At 40.6% G+C, this 27,223-nt stretch overlaps 1 protein-coding gene across 3 annotated transcripts in view; it reads right to left on the reverse strand.

Moving 5' to 3' along the window:
- Positions 1-27,223, reverse strand: part of LOC144685445 (disabled homolog 2-interacting protein-like) — a 794,163-nt gene that overhangs the window by 306,469 nt on the left and 460,471 nt on the right. For all 3 annotated transcript variants that reach the window (XM_078549951.1, XM_078549953.1, XM_078549952.1), the window contains one exon: positions 17,437-17,540. In XM_078549951.1, the coding sequence (XP_078406077.1) occupies positions 17,437-17,540 (104 nt within the window). The remainder of the gene's footprint in view (positions 1-17,436; positions 17,541-27,223) is intronic.

Genomic DNA, 27,223 nt, shown 5'->3' on the forward strand with positions numbered 1-27,223 from the left:
AAGGGGTGGAAATCCTGTCCCTGACAGTTGCCGACCAACCAGAGGCTGGCAGCTCTCCATTGCAGGAGGGTCACCAAGAACATTGGCTGCTGTCGATAATGTACTAAGGCCCAGACAAGGATTCATGCTGGATCCCAAGACACAGGGGAGTAAGGAGGGAATGAGGATCACGAGGAGGGGGTCGATGGAAGGTGGGGGGTGTGGCAGGGAGTGGGGTCAGTGGAAGGGACAGGGGATGACTTTCAGCGGACCCCCTTCCCGATGCCAGATCCCTCGATGGCACACAAAGTGCCTGTGAATGAGGGGACCCCCCCACCCCCTCTCCTCTATGAGGCCGCTGCTGAGTGGCCTTTGGGAGGTGCAAGGAAAAGCCGTGCAATTTCGGGGGAATCCCTGCGCCGCCACTAAATTTCGGTAAGCTCAGGGATAATTACTCTCAAGTTGCTCATTAGTGAGCCTAATCGTCTTCCTGCTACCAGTGAGTGGGATTCCCACATCAGGTCCTTCCCACCCCCAATTTAATGCCTGATTCTCCCAAACCGCCTCGCTACAATGCCTGCTCCAGCGGGCTCACTAAATCAAGCCCAGTGTGTCAAACCTTTTCACCAGAAATTATTAAGAACACATGAACAAATTTTAACGCCATTGCACAACAAGTAGAAATGATTTTTAAAGTGATTTCTTAGCTATTGTTAAGAAGTTGATACTGTTAAAATAAATTATTTAACAAAAAAGAAAAATGGCACTGTGAACAGCTTTTAAACCTCACAAAATATATTAGCTGATGTGACTACCAATCCAGCCACAGTAGCTGCAGAACTTTGCTTCTACCAGAAGGCACACCAGACGTCAGGATTTCAGTTGTGCTAATAAATCTTGGCATGCACAGGGAATTTAAACAAATTACCTGCAAAATATACTGTCTACATTATGGATACACCGTTATATGCTCAACTATTTCATTTTTTATTAAAGATTTACTTGTATAGACAATACAAAGTAATATAACTGCATAAGCAATTGCTTCCAATTTTAACTAGTCTAGTGTTAATCAGTAGATCTCAAAAGAATAATGTGCTTGACATCAGGTAAATGATTAAATGCATTTGAGAAATGATTTGCCATGTAAAGTGAGGATTCAGAAAATGTGACTGGAAAATAGAAATAGCCACATAAATGTGTCACTGTCACAAAATACAATCAACCAAGTCATTTCAGAATTAAGTTTTGAAACCATTAAGCTCATGTTGCATAATTTAAACGTATTTTAATTGGAATGGACCGACCTCTAATAGGATTACTATTTTTAATGGCCAAGGCCTCTGCTGTGAATTAATAAGCCTTTGGCATCAATAATACAATTTGATGCTTTAGTATTCTAATGCTGGGTTTTCTGTGTGAGATGTTACATCTACCATTTATTGCACATATACCATTTATCCCAGTTGTGTTATGCTACCATTGATGGAACTCATCACTACAATGTATTGATAAGTCAAGATTAAAATTACGTAGCTGTGATTAATCTTGGAATGGGGGCAACATCTTCCCCTTCACTTCTTTCGGTGTGCTTATTCTTGAGATGTGGGATTCCAATGTTCGCAGGTTTGGGCCCCAGTGTTAATTTCAAAGAATACTGTATTCTATTTACTTAAAAAAATTCAGAAATGAAGATATTGGAAGACATAATTATATATCTATTATAGATCAGGAGATCACCCCTGGTTCAATGAAGAGTGCAGGAGGGCATGCCAGGAGCAGCACCAGACATACCTAAGAACGAGGTGTCAACCTGGTGAAACTATAACATAGGACTACTTGTATGTCAAACAACAAAAACAGCATGTGATAGACAGAGCTAAGCGATCCCACAACCAACAGACCAGATCTAAGCTCTGCAGACGTGCCACATACAGTCATGAATGGTGGTGGACAATTAAACAACTCACTGGAGGATGTGGCTCCACAAATATCCCCATCTGCGTCCCCTGACATAGCTCATTCAATATCTGGTACAGATGGGCAGAGTTATCAGTGGTCCTTGAAAAGAGCCTAGTAAACACAGGCCCACTGTCAACTCGGTTGAAGTCCTTGGTCGCCTCACTGAGCCAGTTCCACATACCACTCCAGACCCAACTTGCTAGCCAGCTTAATATGGGAGTCAACTAATTTTCCACTCTCCCGCACAACCAGTGAGCTGTAGCTGGTAGCCAGCAGCATGCTGAGGCTCAAAAATGGTTTGAAGCCTCATGTTACCACCAACCACAGGGTGGAGGAGCTGCGGCTCTGCTGATTTTTCAACCATGTGGAGCTCCACGTGAAAACCCCCTGACAGAACGCCTCATCTTAAGTGTGTATTTTGCATAAAACAACACCCCCTGGATAGTACGTGCTGAGTTGTGAAATTCAATTTGGTGCTTCAATGTACAGCTTTACTACTTAAATGGGAGTTGAGTTTGCTGGCTTTGCTGCCTCCCTTCCACCCCAGGGATCGCAATTCACTAAATTTAATGTGCTAGAAATTGGGGATGCCTGATTTTCTACCCTGTCATAGGTTAAAACAGCGTTCTAAACAGAAGTCATACTTTTCAATTCTGTCTGTACTCATCTTGGAGATGTTCATCTGCTTTGGATTCTTCCAATGTTTTTCATTGCTAATTTCTAACATCCTGCAATGGTAACTTTTTCACACTTGCAACCTAATGGTAATCGTGAATAACAATGCATGCAGAGATCAGCTGTGTGCCTGTTTATCCACAGTGAGGCTTCGTGCCACTAACTATTCTTACAAAAAACTGAAATACTGCTTAGCCTTGAGAGAATGCAATTAAATCACCATAAAATACTGTAACCACAGTATAGGCACAGTAAACTTAGAATTATAATGATAACTGTTTGGTCACTCTTTATTCATTTTAAATGAGATCGATTTCATCTAATTTGATGAAGCTGAAAGCAGATGTGGAGCACACAAGTTTAGGATCAAGATTACTTACAGATTGAGTTTATTTAGTGATTGAGCTTATTTTCCATTAGTCCATTTATAATGAGATTGAATTAAAAAAAATATGGGGTTTAGGAAAGCATAGAACTGGAAAAATTTTGCAGTCCTTCTGGCCTGTCCCACATATATTGGGTTTTACCATACTAGCTAACTCTTGTGGCAAATAGGATAGTTGATTTATAGATGCAGTGTTATAGACTATTACTATTAGGCTGAGTTAGTCTCGCATATGAAAAGCCATCACTACATGATGTTAGAAATTAGAAAAATAAGACTGTAAGAACTTAAAGATCCCCATGATGCGATGTTAGAATTGAAGCGTCCATACTTTCCAATAGAGCTTGCATCGCAAAATACTGTCTGTGGTGCTTGCGTATATGTTCTTGTTGGAATGAATGAGGGTGACAAGGCCCTGTGCTTTGGTGAGACCTGCTGCTTCGCCTTTCTCTGCTTCCTCCATGTTTGTAGATGCCACAATACCAGCGTGACCTCCAAGACAGCTAAAGGTATGCATTTAATTTACCCATTCATGCAATGTAGGTGTCACTGGCAAAGCCGATGTTTAATGTCCATGCCTAATTGCCCTTGAGAAGATGGTGGTGACAACTGAGTGCCTTGTTAGGCCATTTCAGAGGGCAGCTAAGAGTCAGACAATGCTGTGGGTCTGGAAACACAAATAGGCTAAACCTGGCAAGGATGGTAGATTTCTTTCTCCAAAGGACATTAGTGAATCAACTGGGTTTTTCTTACAATCCAGTAGTTTCATGTCACCATACTAGTACTAGCTTTTACTCAGGTTTATGTAATAAACTGAATTTAAATTCCCCAGCTGCCATGCTGGAATTTGAACTCATGTTCCCAAATTATTAGTCCAGGCCCCTGAATTACTGGTCCAGTAACATAACCACTAGGCTAATGTACCAATATAATTTTCTGAACCGTCATCCAGTTTAGATCTTGTAATGTTCCCTTGTATTAAGCAAGCAGAGAAGTGATCTTGGATGTTGTAAATTGAAGGATGAAATGCACATTGATAGACATACATCTGCCTTGCAGATTATCCCTGCTGCCAGTAAGTGGTTACATATAATGTGCAGGCTCATCATTACGACTTTGCTTTTATACTTTAAATTTCTCGTGATAACACCTAGAGTTCTATTGGATTGTTTTTTAAAACAACCTTATCAACCCGAGATGCTGCCTTTAATGCCCTATGAACATGTTCCCCCAAATTCCCCTTCTCTCTCTCAGTATTCAGCCTATTAACGTTCCTAGTATAATTAATGTTGGATCCTTTTTTGACCAAAATATATCACCACAGACTTAATGACATCTGCTACTTTTTAATTCATTCTCTCAGCTCATCAATATCCCTTTGCAGCTTCCTTTGGTCTTCTAAAAAGTTAACAGTATCTCCTGTTTTGGTACAGTGTACACATTTCTAAAACATTCCCTCGACACATATCCAAATCATTGATACACACAGGGAAAGGCTTTAAGGTCAAATAACTGAAACAGAAAGAAAATGAGACATGACCAGAGAGAAAGTCAACAGGAGATTTTTCCTTACTCTAATTTGACTATTTTAAAGTATAATTTTTGAAAGCAAATAAAATCTCTGGGGGAAACAAATGGGAAGGAAGTGTAGGAAACTGGTTGAGGGCAAAGGGGTATGAGTCTTCTGAGTACTCACCCATGGGGGAGTGACACAAAGTGGTGCAGAATAGGCAGGGCTAAGGGTAGGAGAGTGACTGTGGAACTTGGTGTGTGGAGGTTACAGGGGTTGAACGGATAGTTCAAAAGAAAAGAGGTATGGATAGTGATAGCAGTGAGGGGTATGGTAGGAAGATGAAGTGAAGGGGGCCATATTAGGAGCATTAGAATGGCTGAACCATGAATAAGAAGCATGGGAAGTGGTTGGGAAGGGAATTGAAAAGGATCACATTTTCCTCAGCCCCAACTGCACCCTGCAGCCATTGTGGTTCTTTTCCCCATCAAAACAAGCCTTACCACTCATCACACCACACCAAATTACCTCCCATTCAATAGGAAAGAAGCAAAAGACAGAAAGGAGAACAAAAATAATTAAGGAAAGAGAAGCAGAAGAGAATGAAGAGACACAGAAATAGGAGAGACAGAGACAATTAGCAACAGAAAAACAAGCAGCTGAAAAAGTGACAATTTTCTCCAACTTACTATGTGCAATGCCACGGAAGATGAATTTACTTGCAAAAAAAAATGTAGGCTTAGGAGGTATAACTACACAAAACTAGTTGCACATAGGATCTATAAAATGCAAAGCAAGAAGAGACTGAATAATTACTCAAAATCATGCAGCCGCTTTGAATTTATTAAATATTTTACCAGCCCACATAAAAGTCCCTCCACACATGCAATGTATACCACAGAAAAAAGACCAAATATTATTCAATCGTACTGTGAAAGATATTTACAAGGAGCACTGGGAAGAACATATCTTTTCAAGCATGCTTTTTTAGATTACAGTGACAGGCTGATGGTGAAGCTGTACAAACTATACAAATAATTCCACCATTTATGAAACTGATAGGGTAAATTAAATAGGAATTTAAAGAGACCTTCCCATTATATGCCTTACATGAAGAATGGCTCGTCTGCTCTTTTTGTACTGATTTTTTATACAGAATTTGTACCTGGATTCACTCCAGGAGACTCAAAAGAGCCTCACTTTTTAAAGCTGGAGTTGACATGACTGTTCAGAAACCAATGTACAACAGAAATTAAATAGCAAAATACCGCGGATACTGGAAATCTAAAATTAAAACAGAAAACTCTGAAAATACTCTGCAGGTCTGGAAGTATCTCTGGACAGACACACAGAGTTATTGACCTGGATCTTGCAGTCCCAATACAGTGAACGCTAAGAAGAACACTGAAGGCCGCAAGAACACCGCAACTTCCGGTAAGCCCACTTACGCTCAAATCCAGAAGTTACCATGCTTCTGAATGGGCTCGAAAGAGCCCATCCTGATGATTTCCCTGGGATTTATCATGGGGCAACTTGGGATGATTTCCCATAACTTCCATCACTTTTTAATGTTTTTGTTTGGGACGCTCCTAGCAGATGCAGAGCCTGCTCAGGATCTCATCCCTTTAAATCAACAAGTGTGAAAACATTCCTGCTCCTCTCCCAACTCCTCTCCCCCTAATCCACCTGCTCCTCTATTCCAATGCATCCCTGGCTCATTTATGTCAGAAACAGCACTGGGGGAGCTGAGGGGGGTGTGGAGGGGAGCCAGGTGTGTGTCGGAGGGGAGTTATATTTAAAAGGTTTTCATTATGGGAAGAAAATTCCTGCAGTATTACAACAGCACTTAAAATCAATGTCTGTCTATATTATGCAGAATGTAGTCAAAGTAGAAGCAATCCCAATAAATCAATAGTGATAACTAGTATATTCATGCCACCACATTCGTGAGATGTTGTGAAGTACTTTACATTTCCATTGGCTAGTCCTGATTATGTTATAAGAAATTGCAAAGAATCAAGAAACACTTAGCTGTCATTGAGTTGAACACAGACTTCAAAGGGCTTGTTAGCAGCTTGTAACGACAAATGGAGGCATGGCTTCACTGGTAGCACGCCTCACCACTCTCCACTCACTTCACAGTTGGGGACCCACGTTACAGTCAGGACAGCAAGTTCCTGCTGCAGCTTGCAGAAAAGGTTCGGCTGTATTTTTTCCTTGCGGTCAGTGCCTTAAGTCTACTTCGCCAGTGACTGCACAATTCAGGCCAATGTTTCAGGTCTGTGACCTTGCATCAGAACTCTGACATGTTAACTCTGTTTCTCTATCCATAGATGCCGCCAGACCTACTGAGCATTTCCAGTATTTTTTGTTTTCACATCAGAAATTGTGATGTTATGAAGTGTACCGAAACTCCAAGCACAGGTTCAAACACTTGAGCCAATTGGTCTGTACTACAGATATATATAAACCACGTCCAGCCAAGTTATAATTGAAAAATACACTGGCTAATCTATTTCTTTTTGATAGCCCATTTACGTTCCTGAAATGGAACTCAGAACACCCACCACTGCACAGACGTGCATGATGTAATGAATAATATATAGTGGCTACAGATGTACCAAACTTTTTAATACTGAGAGCAGGTTTAACAATATTGGAAAATCGCATATGCATGCAGTGTGCGCATATGGAATTATTACAAAATTGTGAATGAGATAACAGCACTACTGTGCATATGCAAATCTGGTTCATGTGCAGTTAGTACAAAGTCGTATTCTCTGGAGGATGGAATCTCCAGTTCCAATGGCCTCCCGGACTGCTGCAGCGAGGCCACCTCCATTAAGCTGGTAGCCTTTGCAAATTGGCTGGAGGCAAAATACTGACTAGGTTGGAAAATTAGCCCTAATCGGGGCCTTAATTATGTAAATTGGCTGCCACCTCCATGATGTGGGCAGCTGATCAGCATTCCTGCCTGATCCTAGGAATCTTCCCCAGCAAAGGGAATGCATTGGGAAGTCGTTGCAATGTGGCTCCCCACTATTTTCCGGGCAAGCCCATGACCAAAGGGTTGGGAGAATTCTGCCCTACAGGTTTCATATCATAATGGTGCCATCCAATGCATTAATGATGAAGGCACTAAATAGGATGAGTGACTGGATATCCTTGTGTGTCTCCCTTTTTTGAGATATAGAGCATTGTCTGAAGCTAAAAATATCAGTTTGGCTTGTATCAGGGTCACATCTTTGCTCTGGTTTACCTCCCAACTAAGAGATCTCCAAAGATTGTAGGCTCAGCTGCAACACCATATCGGCACATTATAATCAACATTTGTTGTTGCTCGGTCCTCGGGGTCTGTGATATACGTGACAACTCTCTCATTCCCCTGTAATCAGTTCCTAGAACTGGATTACACATCCCAGATAAAGTCAGATTTGGCTGACAAAATCCACAGGCTCTAAGTAGAAAGTTTTATAAACTGATGAAAGTTGTGCAAGCAGAGTGCGCCTCTGTCTTATGACACTCTAAGATCTTGTACATAGCCACAATGCCTGCCATGGATATACCTTACAAAGCAAAACTGTTCTTTCACTGTTCTTGCACTTTTCTTTCTAATTATTCTACAAGCTTCCTTTGATAAGCCACAACAACCTGAAGAACCACCTTAAGAATGACTAATAGCAGCAAGATTCCTTAGTAATTTTCAACCTCATCATGATCTCCTTCATTTGTTAAGAAGCCACATCTACGCTCTAAAACACCAAGGAATGCATGCTTCAAACCAGCAATGCTGAAAGCGCAGCCTGACCTTAAAACAGCAATGCTAAATATACCACCATGCCTTACTTATACGTCATGCCATTGCACTGCCAAAAATGCCTAATGATTGATTTTAGTACATCTGATGGCACTAAGCAAGAGTGTCAGTCTGCTTGCATTATTTATGTATTTTGCTGCACTCCTCCCATTAGAAGGCTGCATTATAGCATGAAGGAGGCATGAAACTCAGTACCATTGGATAGCGATAATAAGATGGTAGTAAAAAAAAAAAATGGCAGGAATAAAATCCATGCTGCTACAGATAAAAAATAAAATCAGTCATTTTAATAGGGGTCATCTACAGATCACTTAATAGTAGGGAGGGAGGAGGAGGACTAAATATGCAAATTAATTAGGGAAACAATTTTTAAAATATAGAAAAAAAAATCAAATGGGGGTGGTGGGGGGGTGCTTTCAACTGCCCTGAAATCAATTGGGTAAAAGAGGTAGGTAAAGGGAATGGAATTCCTACAATGTGTATAGAACTACTTTTAAAATGCAAGAAGTTCAACAAAGAATTATTCACTCCAGGATCTTGTAGTGGATGATGAACCGGAGCAGATAAGAGAAACAGAAGGTCAGCCTTGTAAGTAAGAGGAGGACCTAATTAGCTGTATTGCTGAGAAGGACTTAAGCATGACAAAGATGACAACGGGTTATTGGCAAACAATGATGTACATGAGCAATGCGAAACATTTAAAACAGTATTCAACAGGGTCCAGGAAAAATATAATCCACTAAAATACAAGAACAAATCAATGAGACACCATGGATGAATCAAGGCATAACAAAAAAACTGAGGGTAAGCAAAGGGGCATACACTAAGTATGTGGACAGCAGGGGAGAGCATGGCAAGGGAGAACACAAAAAGATTAGGAGAGAAATGAATAAAAAATAGGAAGGCAAAGAGAAGCTATTAAATTAAATTACCAAGGAACATGAAATGAAAAGTAGTAAAATATTCTACAGGCATATAAATAAAAAAGGGAAGTCAGGATGAGAATAGAGGCACTAAGGGGTGGACGGGATAAATCACAGGCAGTGATAGTGAAATGGTAGAAATATTAAATCATAAATATGCTTTAGTTATTACCAGGAGATGGGTCAGGTGGACCTGACATCGAAAGATGAGATTGGAGATGTGTATAACTACATTTTTAAAAAAATTAAATAAACTAATCAAAATTGGAAACCTCTGGACTGGATGGATTGCATTCATACATTTTAAAATAATCTAGGGAAGAGACAGCAGAGGCATTACTACAAACTTTTAGCAATTCATTAGAGAGTGGTGCAGTACCAGAGGACTGGAGAATAGCTAATGTCATACCTATTTTTAAGAAGGGAGGTAGAACATGTTCAGGAAGCTATGGACCAGTGGTAGATTTAGGTGCAGCTATGTCCCTACAAGGGGAGGGTACAAACAGGTAAACAGAAACTCTAGCTGTACAAGTTTCTCAGTATCTTGTTTTAAAGTCTGTCCAGCTTGGTAATAAGTTTATGTGCATGTCAGCTAACTAACGAAAAAGATAAATGCTCAACGTTGTGGTGTTTTACAAAGGAGACTGTTCCAGAACTGAATCAATCTTAAGATGTCTCAGTATTGTGAAAAAAATGAACTAGTTAATGTCCAGCATTTATTAGAATAGTTCCAAGGGTGGGGGATTGCTGTTAAGTGGATAGACAAGAGAAACTGGGATTGTTCTCCTGAAAGCAGAGAAGGCTAGGAGATTTGATAGACATGGTTAAAATCATTAAGGATTTAGATAGAGTAAATAATGAGAAATTGTTTCCAATGGCTGAAGGCTTGATATTGAGAGGGTACACATTTAAGGGGATTGGCAAAACCAGGGATGACTTGGGGACAAATTACACAATGAGTGATTGGGGTTTGGAATGCACTTACTGATATGATGGTAGACACAGATTCAACAGTAGCCTTCAAAAGGGAATTGGATACATACTTGAAGGGGAAAAAAAGCAGAGATATGGATAAAGTACAGGAAAGTGCAACTAACTGTATTGCTCTTTGAATAAGCTGGCGCAGACTCAATGGGCCAAATGCCTCATTCTGTATTGTACCGTTCTATGATTTTATGAAAGATAATGGGATTCCTACTAAAGGCAAAAAAAACCATCTAAAAATCAAAAACGTAGGCCAGGATTTTCCAGTTGTCGGGTGGGCTCGGCGGGAGCACTCGGGAAGTCAACCACTGCCCGCTGTCGGCTCCAACCGCGATTTCATGCACACGGGCCAATTTAGGCATGTCCTGCGTGGATCGCGAGCAATAGCGCTGAGCGCTGCCTGTGCAGGCGGGGGGAGGAGGGAGAGCTGGGCTTAGCACGGAGCTGTCTCAGGGAGATTGAAGTGCTTTTTAATAAAATTAATAGACATTAAAAATTTAATGAAACATGTCCCCTCATGTGACTGTGTCACATGAGATGGGACATGTTTTTAATGGCAAAAGAAAGTTTTTATTTAATTTGTATAAGCTTTAGGAAACCTCATCCCGCTTGTGGCTGAGGTTTCCTAAAAAATGTAAAGGCCGCTTAGCCTTTCCGCCTACCCGCCAACTGTAAGGTTGGACGGGCAGCATAAAATTCAATTTAATTACCTTGTTAATGGCCTTAAAGGGCCTTTCAATTATTGGCGGGCACGCAGCCGACTCTGGCTCGCGCCCACCGAACAAAATATCGCGCGAGTTTGCAATGAAGTCGGGACGCAAGCCCAACGTCATCGCGTGTCATTTTACCTTCCGGCGTGTCGGACGCGGGCCCGCAAGCCAAATGTAAAATTCTGGCCATAATAATCAATAGTCAGCATAGATTTTAAGAGGGAAAGTCTTGCTTGACCAACCTGATTGAATTCTTTGAAGAGTTAACGCAGAGTTGACAAGGGTAATGTAGTTGATGTAAAAATCTAGGTTTCCAAAAGGCCTTCAACTAGGCACCACATAATAGACAAATGAATAAGGTCGGAGCATGCAGAAACTGGAAATAAGTAACACAATGGATAGCTAGATAGCTACAAGACAGAAAGCAGATTATTGAGGTAAAGGGTAAAGCTACTCAGAGGGGCAGAAGTTGGGTTCCATAAGGATCAGTACTGGGACCACTGTTGTTCACAATTTATATTAACAATTTAGATTTTGGAATCAAAATTACAATCTCTAAATTTCTGCACAAAACCAAATTTGGAGGTGAGGAGTGGAATAGTCAATACTGAGAAGCACTTCAACAAATTATAGGAAAATGTTAACAAACTTGCAAAATGGGCACATAATTTGAAATTAATTTCAACATGAGTAAGTGAGGGGTATTACATATTGGTAAGAAAAATGAGGTCACATATTACTTAGAAATTAGGAATCTAAATGGGATGGGGGCAAAAGGATCTGGGATTACAAACACACAAATCACAAAGTTGCAACGCAGGTCAATAATGCCATAACAAAAGCAAACCAAGCACTAGGGTTTATTTCTAGAGGAACAGAATTGAAAAGTAGAGAGGTTTTGCTAAAATTGTATCAAACCTTGGTTGGACAACACAAGGAGTATGGTGTGCTCTGGTCGGTATATTATAGAAAGGATATAGGGCAACATTTTCCCCCCATTTGGGGGGGGGGGGGGAAGAGGAGTGCTGAAGTGGGCATGGGTGGCCGAGCTTCCGATTGGCGCCCCTAATTGGGGGCGCGCTGCCATTTTACGTAGACGGGCCAATTAAGGCCCACCCAGCGTGACGTCTGCCAGGAAGCGCTATGCACTCCCTGTACAGGCAGGGGGAGATTCCCTCAGCTGGGAGAGCACTCTTTCATGTGTGCGCGCGTAAGAGTGCACAGATCTCCCTGAGGCAAAGTGCTGCCTCAGAGAGATCGGCTCCTATTTAAAACTTTCAATAAAGGTGATTAAAAGATTTCCCTGCCATGTCCCCTCATGTGACACTGTCACATGAGTTGGGACATGTCCATAACTTTTATTTAAACATTTAATAAAATTTAAATACCCTCATCCCGCCCATGGATGAGGTTTCATGTTTTTTCTGGGCTCCCGGCCTGCCCGCCAACCTTAGGGTTGGACAGGCAGGTCCATCAATCATCTTAATTCTTTATCTAATAGCCTTATTGACAGTTCAGCGGTCAGGCAGCTGATTTGGCTGCATGCTTGCAGAACTGAAAATCTAAATGATGTGGGGTGACATCGGGACGCACGCTCGATGTATCCCCACATCATTTTGCGCGTTATCGAACGGGCCCTGCCCCCACTCGCCAACCGGAAAAACCTGCCCATAGAGGCAGAGGAGAGAGTGCAAAAAAGGTACCATAACTATGAGGTTACTTTCAACAGGAAAGATTGAACAAGCAGGGTGTCTTTTACTTAAAAAAAGACAGAGGGGTAATCTAATAGAGGTCTTTAAAATTACAAAAGGTTTTGATAGAGACGACGCAGAGAGAGTGTTCCCACTTAAGGGGCAGAGCAAAACTGGAAGCCATCAATATAAGATAGTTCCATGAAGTCAAACAGGGAATTCAGAAGAAACCTCTTTACCCAGAGAGTGGTGAGATTGTGGTACTTGCTACCACAGTGTGTTGTTGAATGGTAAGATGCATTTAAGGGGATGCTAGGTATACATTTGAGAGAGAGGGAAATAGAGAATTATGCTGATAAAAGTTAAATGAGGAAAGATGTGAGGGGATTCGAGTGGAGTAGAAGCATGGACTAATGGGGTCGAAAGGCTCGTTTCTGTGTAATTCTAAGTATTATTGATGGCTGTACATGGGCAACGCAGTTGCAAGTTTCAGGATAATCTGAAATGCTCAGCACAAGAGGAAGTGCTACCTGGCCAACCAAAATGTAGTAGTTTTATTTAACACACTTCTGCCAATCTATAAATACATAGGTAACTATAATTGCGTAGATTGACAGCTCCAGCACATAAACAGGCCATATCCTGAAACTTGCAACTGCATTGCCCATGTACAGGTATGTTATATTCCTGGCCTTAACCAACAATATTACTTAGAATCACACAGAAATGAGCTTTCGGCCCAACTAGTCCATGCTTATATTCCACTCAAAGCTCCTCACATCTTTCCTCATTTAACTTTTATCAGCCCAACTGATCTATACTCTACAAGAGTCTACTCTTATCCTTCTTCATCTAACCCTATCTAAATATCCTTCTCTTCTGTTCTCTCTCATGTGTTTATCCAGCTGCCCCTTAAATGCATTTATGCTGTTTGCCTCAGCTACCCATGTGGCAAAGAGTTCCACGTTTGTATCATTCTTTGGGTAAAGATGTTTCTCCTGAATTTCCTGGAGTTATTGTTGAGTATCTTATATGTATAGGCCCTAGTTATGATCTCCCTCATATGTAGAAACATCTTCTCTACCTTATCAAAGCCTTTCATCATCTATCAGATCACCACCACATCCTCTTTTCAAAAAGGAAGAGCTCAGCCTATTCAATCTTTTGCTGATAAATATATTCTCCCAATTTTGGTATCAACTTTGTAAATTTTTTTTTGCTCCCTCTCCAGTACCTCTATATCCTTTTTAATAAAAAGGAAACCAGAACTGTGTGGTCCAATAAGATTTTGATACAAGTTCAACATAACTTATTTGCTTTCCAATTCTCTAGAAATGACCTCCAGTGCATGGCTTGCTTTCTTCATGGCCTTATTAATCTGCATTGCTACTTATATTGATTTGTGCGTCTGCACCCTAGATCCTTTTGCTCCTCTTCCCCATTTAGACTCATATTTCAAGCAGAATTTGGCCTGCTTGTTCTTCTTACAAAATGTATCACCTTACATTTGACTTTATTGCAATGGATTTGTAAGTTTATTGATATTGTCCTTTTTCGTCACATCAGGTTTGAATTTAGAGCTAATATCAATTAGTGCTCCTGGGACACCTTAAACCCCAGATATGGCTAGTTTATCCATACAAGACCAACGCATATGTTCCAAATATATATCACTGCTAGAGTGATTAGGTCGATAAGTTAATGCATCAGTTTTCCAATAATTGTGCTGTAAAGTTTAACAAATTATTTGCTGCAGTTACCTTTCTAAATATTCCAAGTGCATCCATAAAGCCATCCATACCTCAGCAACACAGGTTGTTGAATAGAATCAAAAGCAATGCCATCCAGTGAACGTATTAGTCGTTTCCAATGAGCAAATAGTTATTATCAACTAATGTCTCCTTTTTATTTCAGTAAGTACTATAGGGAGACTGGACAAAGTGCCTTCAACAGACAAATTTCCCTGCCATCAATATTATAGATCAGATAAGGTCCAAGAAGATAATTTGGTTGACATCATTCCTGTGTACAGATATCTGCTTCACTGTTATTAGTAACACAGAGGAGCTGCGTTTTTTTTTAAGGATAATTAAACAGAATTCTTTACATTTAGAGCTACTTTCTCCCCACAGAGTTTGCACATGGCAGTCGTCTAGGTCAATTCAACAAGATGCACCGACATAACAACATTTAAGACAGAGATGAAGAGAAATATTTTCTCTCAGAGGGTTGAGTGTCTTTGGGATTCTCTTCCTCAAAAGGCGGTGGAAGCAGAGTCTTTGAATATTTTTAAGGCAGAGCTAGATAGATTCTTGATTAACAAGGGGGTGAAAGGTTATGTGGGGTAGGCAGGAATGTGGGGTTGAGGTTACATTCAGATCAGCCATGATCTTATTGAATGGCAGAGCAGGCTCGAGGGGCCGAGTGGCCTACTCCCACTCCTAATTCGTATGTTTGTATAACAACACATTTAATTCAACCATTGAATAAGGTGCTGTAAACTAAAAGCCTGCAAGCATCTTATCACACTGCCATTTGCACCCAAATGTTAGAATAGCCATTTGATTTCTCTCTCAGCTTTACGGAGGCTTACTTTAGAGCAGCATGTAATTTAAGGGTCTGCATGATCAGCAATGTGCATCATAAAGACACATATCAGTTCAAGGGTACTTCGAAAAGCAATAAACATTTAAAAGATCTGAGTTCAACTCAGCCTGCCTGTTCTGAATTCAATTATCGTTTTGATGATACTGCAAAACAATAACTTGTCTCATATTTTATAGAAACCAGCATTTGTCCAGGGATACATCAAAATATGTATGGATCTCAAATGAAACAGAAAACGCTGGAAAGACTCAGCAGGTCTGCCAACACTTGTGAAACTGTTTCTCTCTCCACAGATACTGCAGGCCTGCTGACTATTTCCAGCATTTTCTGTTTTCACATCGGATTTCCAGCATTCATAGTATTTTGCCTTTGTATGGATCCTACTGGTTTTCAGCACAAGAGGTTTGCCAGTTGTGCATACACTGAGATTATCTACACATAGGATGTTCTACATGTTTGACATGCACCTTCTTTCATTGTCTAAGTACATTTGCTTGAAGTATTTTTTAATGTCAAATGATCAGAATTAAAACACTTCTAATGCCCATCATAACTGACTTTTGTTAAAGTGTAAAAATCACCCAAGTACTTTAATAAAACAGAATTTACTAGCAATGGACTAAGCATGAAACTTGCAGCCACATAAACCAGTTTATTTCCAGTTCTGATATGGATACTTTTTGTGATTTATATTTTGAGAGTTGGTTATGTCATTAAGTTCTAAGGTAGCACAATCAATAAGGGTTTTATGTAAACTGATCTTTATTGATTTGTCTGATCTGAGACAAATGCAATAAATTCATCATTTCCAGTAGAAGTCTATTGAAGCTCTTAATGCTAATGTCATATGCAAGCACTTATTCAGAACACAATTCTCAAAATATTTATGCTGACTGGCTGACATTCTAAACTCAGTTTTGCTATTTTACTCTTATGGCACACTTACCAGGATGTTACTTCATCATAGCAAGTGTGTTTGTGCTTATGATGAATACATTGAAACAATTAAAATTTCTTACTTTTTTCAGACCTGTATTTTTTGGATTTGGTCAATAACTCCCTTACTGAATCTCAGAAATTCACTTCTGGAACACAGCAGCTTTGTACAATGACTCATATAAAATGTAGATTTCATAATGGGTCACATTGCAAATGTAAATGTCAATTTATAACTCTGCACTGTTGTGAATGGATCATATAAAATTATGTTTCAATCAGGTTGAGTTGAATTTGATATTCTAAATGCTAAGTTTTTCTTTGGAGAACAAAACAACCTTTTATACACAAATATCACACCACTCTTGGGTTTTCAACTTTATTCACTTTCTACGCTTACTTTACTAAACCATCATTAAAAAGTGCTATTCATGTACAACCTATTTAGAAAATGGAAAATGGCATCAGACAGCCTGGATCCATCAGCTATTCCATACTTACAGGTAACAACAGAAACTTGCAGATATATGATGCAGTAAACATCCCAAGGCATTTACAGAAATGGAAGGGATGTCAGACAGTAATAGGGTAAGAATTAAAGGAGGAAGAACAAAGCTTAAGTTTAAGCCCTTGCACCTGATGAGAATGGGGCATGAAGGTTAAAATCCCTGTAGCGACCTTCTTACCTGATCTCACACCAAGCAAGACAGGGCCTCAGTGAAATTCAAATTCAAAAGTTGGGGTCTGACAACAGCAATCCTGACTATATTTTAAGCCTTGGCAGCTTTCTTTGGCACCAGGTGTGATTCTTGCCAAAAGGGCCAGATGTGAAGGAGCAGCAGGCCAGAAGAGGGTAGAAAAGTAAAGTTTTTTTAATAAATGCTTTTCTAGTGGACAGCAGGAATGTTCTGAACCCACAAGTAATTACTAAAACTAAAGCCTTAGGCCCCTCTTCACCAATGTGGCTGCTTATTGCCCAGCTCTCCTCTACCCCACCCCCCCCCGACCCTCCCATCGCTTACCCACTGCTGGAAACTGTTTCTGTGGGTCCCTAGCTGCACTCTTTTGAATCCTACCCACCAAGCTGGCATCATTGATGATTGACTCAAGCAGGAGTTGGACCTGACAGATTTAGTTTAAGACCAGGAGTTAAAATGGTCTAGGCCTCATATAAGTGAGTCAGGACCAAGTAAATTAAATTGAGTGATATAAATTCAATGAGCCTCAACTTAGCTACTAAATTTTAAGTAATTTTACCGTCACACGAAAGGGCGTAGAAGTGGGTGGTTCCACTGCAGGGTTGTCCTCTGGAGCACTCCCAGGCATGCTGCGTCTCCGGCCTGGTCTCTCAATTGGAGAATCTAAGAAGAAAAATTTTATAAATGCATTTTGGTAACTGTGACCAGACACGTACATAGAAAACTTATTATTTTAACACAGATTTACCATAGCTTGAATTCAAACAAATTTAATAATTCTGATTGTTTAGTTAGTAATGCACATCATGCTGCGGTATTGAGCCAACAGCTCTAATGTTCCCCATCATTAATTAGCCTGCTACCAGCCGCTGTCTAGGTTTACACATAGAGAGTGCATATTTAAGACAACATCGAAAAGGGTTCTGAGAACCTGCGGAACAAAGACTTAATACGAGTGTTGTCAGCAAAGGAGAAAAGGAAAAGAAATTAGGAGAAAATGAGAAAAGATAATTGATAAGTATTCTACCAAATCACGTGCTATATATAACTGCATTATTTCACACAGCAGTTTCTGATGCAATCAAGCTTGTCATATAGTCAAACACAGCTGTCACATAATTTGCACAAGAGTTGCAAATAATAAGTGACCAGTTAAGTATTTTTGTGGTGGCCTGGTTGAGAGAAGAAGGTTGACCAGGTTGACCAGTGGTCCCAGCTCCTCGTCGAAAGGTAAAAAGGAAATACAAGCAGCAAGTGTAAAATTAAAACTATTTAAAGACAGGAAAAGAGAAATAAATGGAAGGAAAAAGGGTAATTCTGGTAAATAGAAAACAAGGCAACAGCACAGCTCTTCAAATCACACACATTTTCATTCAATAACAAGGAACTCCATTTGTCAATCACAAGCCTTCGAGGTTCTCATTTGCACAGTTTTCTACAAAAATATTAAGGATTTGCCGTTATCCTATCAGGTGAAAAATATCTCTGAGGAAAATTAGGTTACAACTAGAGTGCAAAATATACAATGTCTACATCGCTTAAGGCGCATTAATAATAGTAGTCTTTCAAAAATAGCCTTGTATGCCATTAGGGCATAAGGAAACCGGTATTACTGAAATACATGGTTGCAATATCTCTCACTTCCTTGCCCGAATGCCAAAACTGCAAGACAAGCTTTCACAATAACACTTCAATATTAGAGGCTTAAGCCTTGAAAAGATTCATGAGACAGTACTTGGATGAATATTACTGCCACCCTCATTTTTTTTTTTAAGGAAGCAATTTTTTCAATAGCTATAATATGAATTTGTAAATGAATTCTGAAAACAGCCTTTTTTTCTCAGCTCTATAATCAAATGTTTTCCATGAAAATTGGAGAACAAGGAAAGTATCACTTCATTAGACACAAACTTAGAATTTCAGGTATAAGAAGATGCAGCAGTCACTTTAAGCAAAGGTCCCATAAACTGCAATGCAATAACAACTAGTTATTCTGTTTTAACCATGTTGATTGAAGGATAAATGTTGGCCAGGACAAAGTAGGGAGGACTCCCTACTTTATTTCAAAACACCATGGGATTCTTTTTACATCTGTCAAAGAGGGTAGGCAGGACCTTGGTTCGATGTGTTATCCGGAAGCTGGCTCTTCCTAAAGTGCTGCACCTTAGTACTGCACTGAAGTATCAGTCTAGGTTCTACTCTCAAATGCATGGAGTGGGATTTTGACATTGATTTTCTCACTCCAAGGTAGCACAGAGCTAAGGCTACCACTATGAAACTATTTTCACTTTTTTGTTCCTCTTGTGCCCCAAACCATACCCCAGCTGGGAAGACATGCATAACTAATTTCCTGAGCTCTGACAATGCTGCCTCTACTAAATACCCAATTGTGTGGCTTAAAGTGTGAGTTTAAGGGTGAGATTCCTTCTTTTAGGTTGTTTTCTGTATTCCATAGGGCATCCAGAGCTATGGGAGTGGATGACTTGGCCCCAATACTTCCCATGTTAAGATGCATAAAAGACGCAAAAAAATACTGGTCAACTCTCCCTACAGTTTTCTCTCCCTCCCTGTGGGGAATTACCTGGCCTTCACTTGGCACCTCCCCACAGTGCCACAGCTGCATGTGGAGGAGGAGTGCAGATATCAATGAAGCTGCAATAGAAAGGCACTCTTTAATAAATTACTATACTTGGTATTTTTGTTATCAGCAATGTCATGGGAATTTTTCTGCTCAAGGATGTTTAAAGTTCTAAAAAGCATAATGCTGAGAACAATCATCCGAATTAGGTATGAACCTTAGTCACTGAACATTCAATTTAAAAAAAAATCTACTTGTCCTTAAAGGTCTTTTCTGAAATGTCCTACCTTGGTTCAAAAATTGTATTTTCACTGCTGCAGCCTAGTTCAAGTTCTGACCTCTGCAATGCTACTTGTGGGTCTTAAGAGAAATGAATTTCAGAAGTTTTAATCAACTACACAGAAGAGCAGAAAAAAACCCACAGATAAATTTATCACTAGTGCACCAATTTTGCTCTGAGGCAGCATTAGGATTGTAGTGAGTGGGAAGGAAAAATGGCACTATTACAGAGTACTGTATTTTGAAGGACATTCTTCTGAGGTGGTAGGCGAGGTACATTGTCACAGCTGTGTATCGGGAGATTTGCAATGCCTTTTGAAACAAGCATTTAGGTCAAACCTTTCTGACAAATACGAAAGCTGGGGCAGGGGCATTAAAAGGTAAACATATTTTATAAAGATATATTGAATGCTCAGAACAAATTATTTAAAAAACATACCCAAAATTGTATGGGGTGACATTTGATTCCCTTCCCTGCTACAAATAAACTGGAATTTTCATCAGAGCTTTGTGAAATGCCACGGTTAAGTTCATTTCTAGTTAAAAAATACAAAATTAAAAGTTGCTGTTTCTTTTATTTAACTGATAGCCCTATAATTCCCTTGCACCAAGGACATACTGCAAGTTACTAACAGTGTAGATTCAATGCTGCCCTAAATTGGTGATTTGTTTTTAGAATTTGGGTGATTCTGGCAAGAGTGCAGTAGCAGGTTAGGTGGTGGACCTTCTCTAAGTCACTGTATTCCTTGTGCTTTGGTGCTGGTAGTTGTAATGGTGCTCCCACAATGGCGGTAGAAAGGATATTGGAAGGCATAGGAAGGATACTGAGTCAGCAGTATTGAAGTGACATATATCCAGTTCATAGTGGTGTGTGTCTTTGAAGGCAAGGGGAAATTGGAAGGTGGTAGTGTTCCAATTACATTGCCACTCTTGTCCCTCTTAGTGATTGAGCTCACTTGGGAGGGCGGTACTGTGTAAGTAACCATGGTGAGTTGTTGCTTTGCACCCTGTAGATCATACATACTGCACCACATTCCGCTGGCGATGGAGGTTGTGGATAATGAACCTGGTGGCAGGGGTAGGCTACTGTGTTCTGGATAATATCTATCTTCTTGGGTGTTATTGGGGCTGCATCCTCCCAGGTGAGTGGTGAATATTCCATGATCTCCAGGTGTGAGCCTAGTAGATTGTGGAGATGATTTGAGGGGTCATTTAAGCCAGATTGCAAACCAGAAAGTGGTGTTGTGTTGCTTGGACTGGTATGACCTGCTTCACAATTGGGGTTGTGAAGAAAATTGGCCACTGGAATTATCAGCAAACTGCCTCACTTTTGATGTTATTAACAAGAAAAAAAATCATTGATGGACCAGTTTAAGATGACTTGGCAGAGATGCTTCGCTGGGGAATTCCTGGAGTTATAGTGTTCTGGGGTTGCAATGGTTGACTTCTGACCATCACAACCATTTTTCTTTATGTGAGGTTCATCAGCATCCTTCCATCTATGTAAGATAATGGACATGCAGCAAATCCGTTGGGATGAGATAGTTCCTTATGATGCACTTTTGCTGATGGCTGAAGATACCAATCCGTGAGAGGCAGGTTTTGTCACAAGCATCCTGCATGAGGTGGCTGTCAGGTGTCAGTGTGGGTTTTGTTTTTAGTGTTGGTGCCTGTTGTCAAGCTGTGTAGCCACTGATCATCATGGTGGCAAATGCTAGCCCACAGGTTGTCACTATTTCCCTCTGTCATTGGCTAGCGTCTCCCAGGTGTGAAAATCAATATTTAGGGCCTTGATGTTTTTCAATATTTTGCCTCAGTTTTCACGGTGGAGGACACTAGTACCACCCCAATAGTAACAGGTAGTGCAGAGGGTATAGCGAAGGAGGAACTTAGAACAACCACCATCACTGGAGGAAAAGTACTGAGCAAACTATTGGGATTAATGGGTGACAAGTCCCCAGGACCTGATGGCCTACGTCCCAGGGTCTTAAAGGAAGTGGCAGCGGAAATAGTAGATGCATTGGCTATAATATTCCAAAATTCCCTGGATGCTGGAAAGGTTCCAGTGGATTGGAAAAATGCTAATATAACGTCCTTATTCAAAAAGGAGGGGGGGGGGGGAGGCAGAAAGTAGGAAACGACAGACCAGTTAGTTTAACGTCTGTCGTTGGGAAATTGATGGAATCCATTATTAAGGAAGTGGTAATGGGGAATTTAGAAAGTCAAAATGCAATCCATCAGAGTCAGCATGGTTTTATGAGGAAAGGCATGGACTAGTCAGGGATGGTCAGCATGGATTTGTTAAAGGAAGGTCTTGCCTCACAAATTTGATTGAATTCCTTAAGGAAGTGACAAGAAGGGTTGATGAAGGTAGTTCAGTGGATGTTGTGTACATGGATTTTAGCAAGGCATTTGACAAGGTCCCACATGGCAGATTGGTCAGGAAAGTAAAAGCCCATGGGATTCAGGGTAATGTGGCAAACTGGATAAAAGGTTGGCTTTGTAACAGGAAACAAAGGGTAATGGTCGATGGATGCCCTTGCGAATGGAAAGTTGTCTCAAGTGGTATTCCACAGGGCTCGGTGTTGGGACCCTTGCTGTTTGTGTTATATATTAATGATTTGGATGTGAACGTGGGGGGCACGATTGGGACATTTGCAGATGACACAAAGATTGGCCGAGTAGTGGATAGTGTAGAGGATAGCCATAATATCCAAAATGATATAGATGGGTTGGTGGAGTAGGCGGTAAAGTGGCAGATGGATTTTAACATTGAGAAGTTTGAGGTCATACATTTACGGAGGTCAAACAGTTACAGGGATTACACAATAAATGGGAATATACTAAGAGGGGTAGATGAAGTGAGGGATCTTGGCGTACAAGTACACAGGTCCCTGAAGGCAGCAGTTCAAGAAGACAAGGTTGTAAAGAAGGCATATGGAATGCTCTCCTTCATTGGCAGAGGTATAGAATATAAAAGTAAGGATATAATGTTGGAATTGTATATAACACTGGTGAGGCCACAACTGGAGTATCGTGTCCAATTCTGGTCACCACATTACAGGAAGGACGTAATAGCTCTGGAGAGAGTGCAGGGGAGGTTTACAAGAATGTTGCCAGGGTTAAAAAAGTGTAGCTACGAGGAGAGATTGGATAGGTTGGGGTTATTTTCCTTAGAACAAAGAAGGCTGAGAGGTGACTTGATTGAGGTGTACAAAATTATGAGGGGAATAGATAGAGTGGACAGGATAAAATTGTTTCCCTTGGTGGAAAATTCTAGAACCAGGGGACATAGATTCAAGATAAGTGGCAGAAGGTGTAGGGGGGACATGAGGAAGAACTGTTTTTACGCAGAGGGTAGTGGGTGTCTGGAATTCGCTGCCCAAGTTGGTAGTAGAGGCAGAAACTATAAACTGTAGTACCTGGATCTGTACCTTAAGTGCTGTAAGCTGCAGGGCTATGGGCTGGGTGCAGGAAGGTGGGATTAGAAAGAGCACCTGGGTGTCCTCAGGCTGGCATGGACAAGATGGGCCGAATGGCCTCCTTCTGTGCTGTAACTTTTCTATGGTTCTAAATCGTGTTTGACTAATTTGCTAGAGTTCTTTGAAGATGTGACAAGCAAAGTGGATAATGGGGATCCTGTAGATCTAGTATATCTGGACTTCCAGAAGGCCTTTGATAAGGTGCCGCACAAAAGGTTAATACACAAGATAAGATCACACAGAGTTAGGGGTAATATATTAGCTTGGATAGAGGATTGGCTAACCAAAAGAAAGCAGAAAGTCGGGATAAATGGGTTTTTTTCTGGAAGGCAAGCTGTAACTAGTGGGGTGTCACAGGGTTCGGTCCTAGGGCCCCAACTATTTACAATCTATATTAATGACTTGGATTCAGGGATAGAAGGTACTATAGCTAAATTTGCAGATGACACCAAAATAGGTGGGAAAGTAAGTTGCAATGAAGAAATAAGAAATTTACAAATGGATATGGACAGGTTAGGTGAATGGGCCAAAATCTGGTAGATGGAGTTTAATGGGGATAAGTGTGAGGTTATCCATTTTGGTCGGAAGAATAAAAAGGCGACTTATTATTTAAATGGAGAGAAACTTCAGAATGCTTCAGTGCAGAGGGATCCGGGTGTCCTCGTGCATGAATTGCTGAAAGCTAGTATGTAGGTACAGCAGGTAATAAGGAAGGCAAATGGAATTTTGGCATTTATTGCTAAAGGAATAGGGTATAAAAATAGGGAAGTGTTGTTGCAACTGTACAAGGCATTGGTGAGACCGCACCTCGAGTACTGTGCACAGTTTTGGTCCCCTTACTTGAGGGAGGATGTAGTTGCATTGGAGGCGGTTCAGATGAGGTTCACTAGATTGATTCCAGAGATGCGGGGCTTGTCTTATGAGGAGAGATTGAGCAGTTTAGGCGTATACTCGCTGGAGTTTAGAAGGATGAGAGGAGATCTAATTGAGGTATATAAGATGCTAAAGGAGATAGATAAAGTAGACCTGGAGTGGATGTTCCCCCTTGTGGGGCAGTCTAGGACGGGAGGCCATAGTTTTAGGCTAAGGGGTGGTAGTTTTAAATCAGAGATGAAGAGGAATTACTTTTCTCAAAGGATCGTGAATCTGTGGAATTCTCTACCTCAGAGTGCAGTGGATGCCGGGACGCTGATTAAATTTAAGGAGGAGATAGACAGATTTTTAATTAGTAATGGGTTGAAAGGTGATGGGGAGAGAGCGGGAAATTGGAGTTGAGGCTGAAATGAGATCAACCATGATTGTATTGAATGGCGGGGCAGGCTCGAGGGGCTGAATTGCCTACTCCTGCTCTTAGTTCTTATGTTCTTATGTCACAATTGCAAGCATCCTTGAAGCAGAGCTTTGGGCGGCCTGCTGGTCTTCTGGAACCAGTCCTATCGCCATACAAAAAATCCTTGGAAATACATCTGTCTTCCATCCTGCAACCTTGTCTGAACCAGCAAAGTCACCTTGGCTTGGTAAGTGTTTGCATATTCCTAACTATTGCCTTATCCAGGCAATCTCCTGCATCGTCAGGTAGATGCAGTTAGAGTGAGTTAAAAAACATTAAAGAAAACACATCTCTCTAGTAAAACTCAGTGCCAATGACTCCTCAGTGTGTCGATGAGGTCTGAAGGGGGTTAGATTTATTCTCAAAATAATTACAAGTGCCACCAATAGCTGAAACCTCGTGTGAATTTTGGCTCATCAAAGCAAAGGATTTGAGCGCTCAAAGAAAATAAAAAATCTTTGCATTTTTGGCTCTTACACATTTTATCAAGAACTCCACACTCAGATACAGGGTAAGTTACATGTAGGATAAAACAATCACTATTCTGCACCCCCTTACAAATCTTAGCTTTAACTGCCTCCAGGATGAGAGCTTCACTCGCATTAAAATCTGGGTGAAATTCAAACCCAAATCCAAGAGGTGAAAGGACATGTACCAACTTACTACATCATCTGGCTGATCCTCCCTTCATTCCAAAAATCTTTGCAGCTAAACAAGTGGCCTAGTTTTTGCAATCTGTAAAATGTCTAACATGAATATACAACGTGATGCTGTTGAAACATGATCATATATTCTTGCTCCAAATAAGCTGATTCATTCCATTCCACTTGTTAGCAATATAAAAATATCTAGAATATAATGTTTTAAATTTCATTATGAAAACAAAGGATTAATCACTTAAAATGCCTACAAATTGTTTGACAGTTATTGGAAAAATTGCACAATGAAAAATCTTATGGCTATTATGCAATATTAGAAATTCATATGGTGTAGTGGCAAATTAATTTAAACTATTGGTTAAAATTAGGGGGAAAAATCATCGTCACACACAAGGAACAAGAAATTAAAAATCTCTCTGTATAGCTGTTAACAACATCCTCAGGAGTATAGCAGTGAATCGAAAGCACTATGTAAGTAGGCTAATGAGTTTGATTATTGCACTATACATCATTTACTTTGTGTGCTTTATCATGGAAAAACATTAAATCTGTACACAAACTAAACACAGATACAGCTAGATTGTTGTACCTACTGTTATTGTTTCATAAATTGAGGCACTTCTGTGGCACAAAGTTTGGTGACAGTTGTAGCTGACTTCAGCTTAAGGATCACTCCTATCCAGCATAAATAGCCCACTCTGACAGCATTTAAAAAAACACTGGCATAGTAACAAATGAATTTTACAATACAGTTATTGGACCTCTGCTGCCTCTGAAAGATTCAGGGAATTTATCACACACAAATAATTCATTTAATTCAAAATTTCTAAGAAGCAGATCAACAATTCTGACCATCTATTTGTGCAACAACTGGTACTTAACAGGGCCATAATAAGCCTCCTGACAAGCAGGAATACAAATCACTGATCTAGTCAATGCACTGAGCAGGTTACCTGTTTACAAAAGCAAAATACTGCACATTCTAGAAAACTGAAATGAAAACAAAAAATGCTGTAAATATTCAGCAGCTTAGGCAGCATCTGTGAAGAGAGAAACAGAGTTCAGTTGATAATCTTTCATCAGAACTGAAAAATCTTTTAAGCAACTATAGATGCAGGGGTACAAGAACATAAAGGAAGCTCTGTGATAGAGTGGAAGGCAGGAGAGATTAATTAATAAAAGGGGCAAGCAAAGAAACAAAAGCTGAGTGTAGAAGAGGCATAGTTGGGAATATTAGAATTATCACCAACAACTTCTGCCAAATAAAGAGCAGAGGCTATGTTCTGAAATTGTTGAGCTCAATGTTGAGTTTAGGGCCAGGATTTTACGGTCGGTGTGCTGGGGCGGGCCCAACACATTGGCGCTTAAAATGACACGCGATGACGTCAGGTGTGCGTCCCGGCGTCATCGCACTGTCTCGCAATGTTTCGTTCGGCGGGCGTGTGCCAGAAGCGGCTTCATGCCCACCAATAATTGACAGGCCTATTAAGGCCATTAACAAAGTAATTAATTTCAAGTTTACACTGCCTGTCCAACCTTATGGTTGGCGGGCAGGCAAAAAGGCCAAGCAGCCTTTACATTTTTAGGAAACCTCATCCAAGAGCGGGTGAGGTTGCCTGAAGCTTTTACGAAATAAGTAAAAAGTTTTTCTGAAAAATAAAAACATTTCCCATCTCATGTGACAGTCACATGAGGGGACGTTTCATTAAATTTTTATTACATTTATTTTTTTCAAAAGCGCTTCAATCTCCCTGAGGCAGCTCAGTGCCTCAGGGAGATTGAAGTGCTCTTTCTCGTGCATGCGCGAAAGAGCGCTAGACCTGACTCTCCCTTCTCCCCCCCGCACGCACAGGTAGCGCTCCACTCGTGTATTATGCTGGGTGGGCCTTAATTGGCCCACCCATGTAAAATGGCAGTGCAGAGCTGTACGCGGGCGGCTGCACAACTGCCCCCGCCCACCCCCCCCCGAGCCCGCCCGACGTGGGAAAAATTCAGGCCTAGGATTTGTAAAGTGCCAT

Source organism: Cetorhinus maximus, chromosome 10, assembly GCF_964194155.1.
Source record: "Cetorhinus maximus chromosome 10, sCetMax3.hap1.1, whole genome shotgun sequence".
Taxonomy (NCBI): domain Eukaryota; kingdom Metazoa; phylum Chordata; class Chondrichthyes; order Lamniformes; family Cetorhinidae; genus Cetorhinus; species Cetorhinus maximus.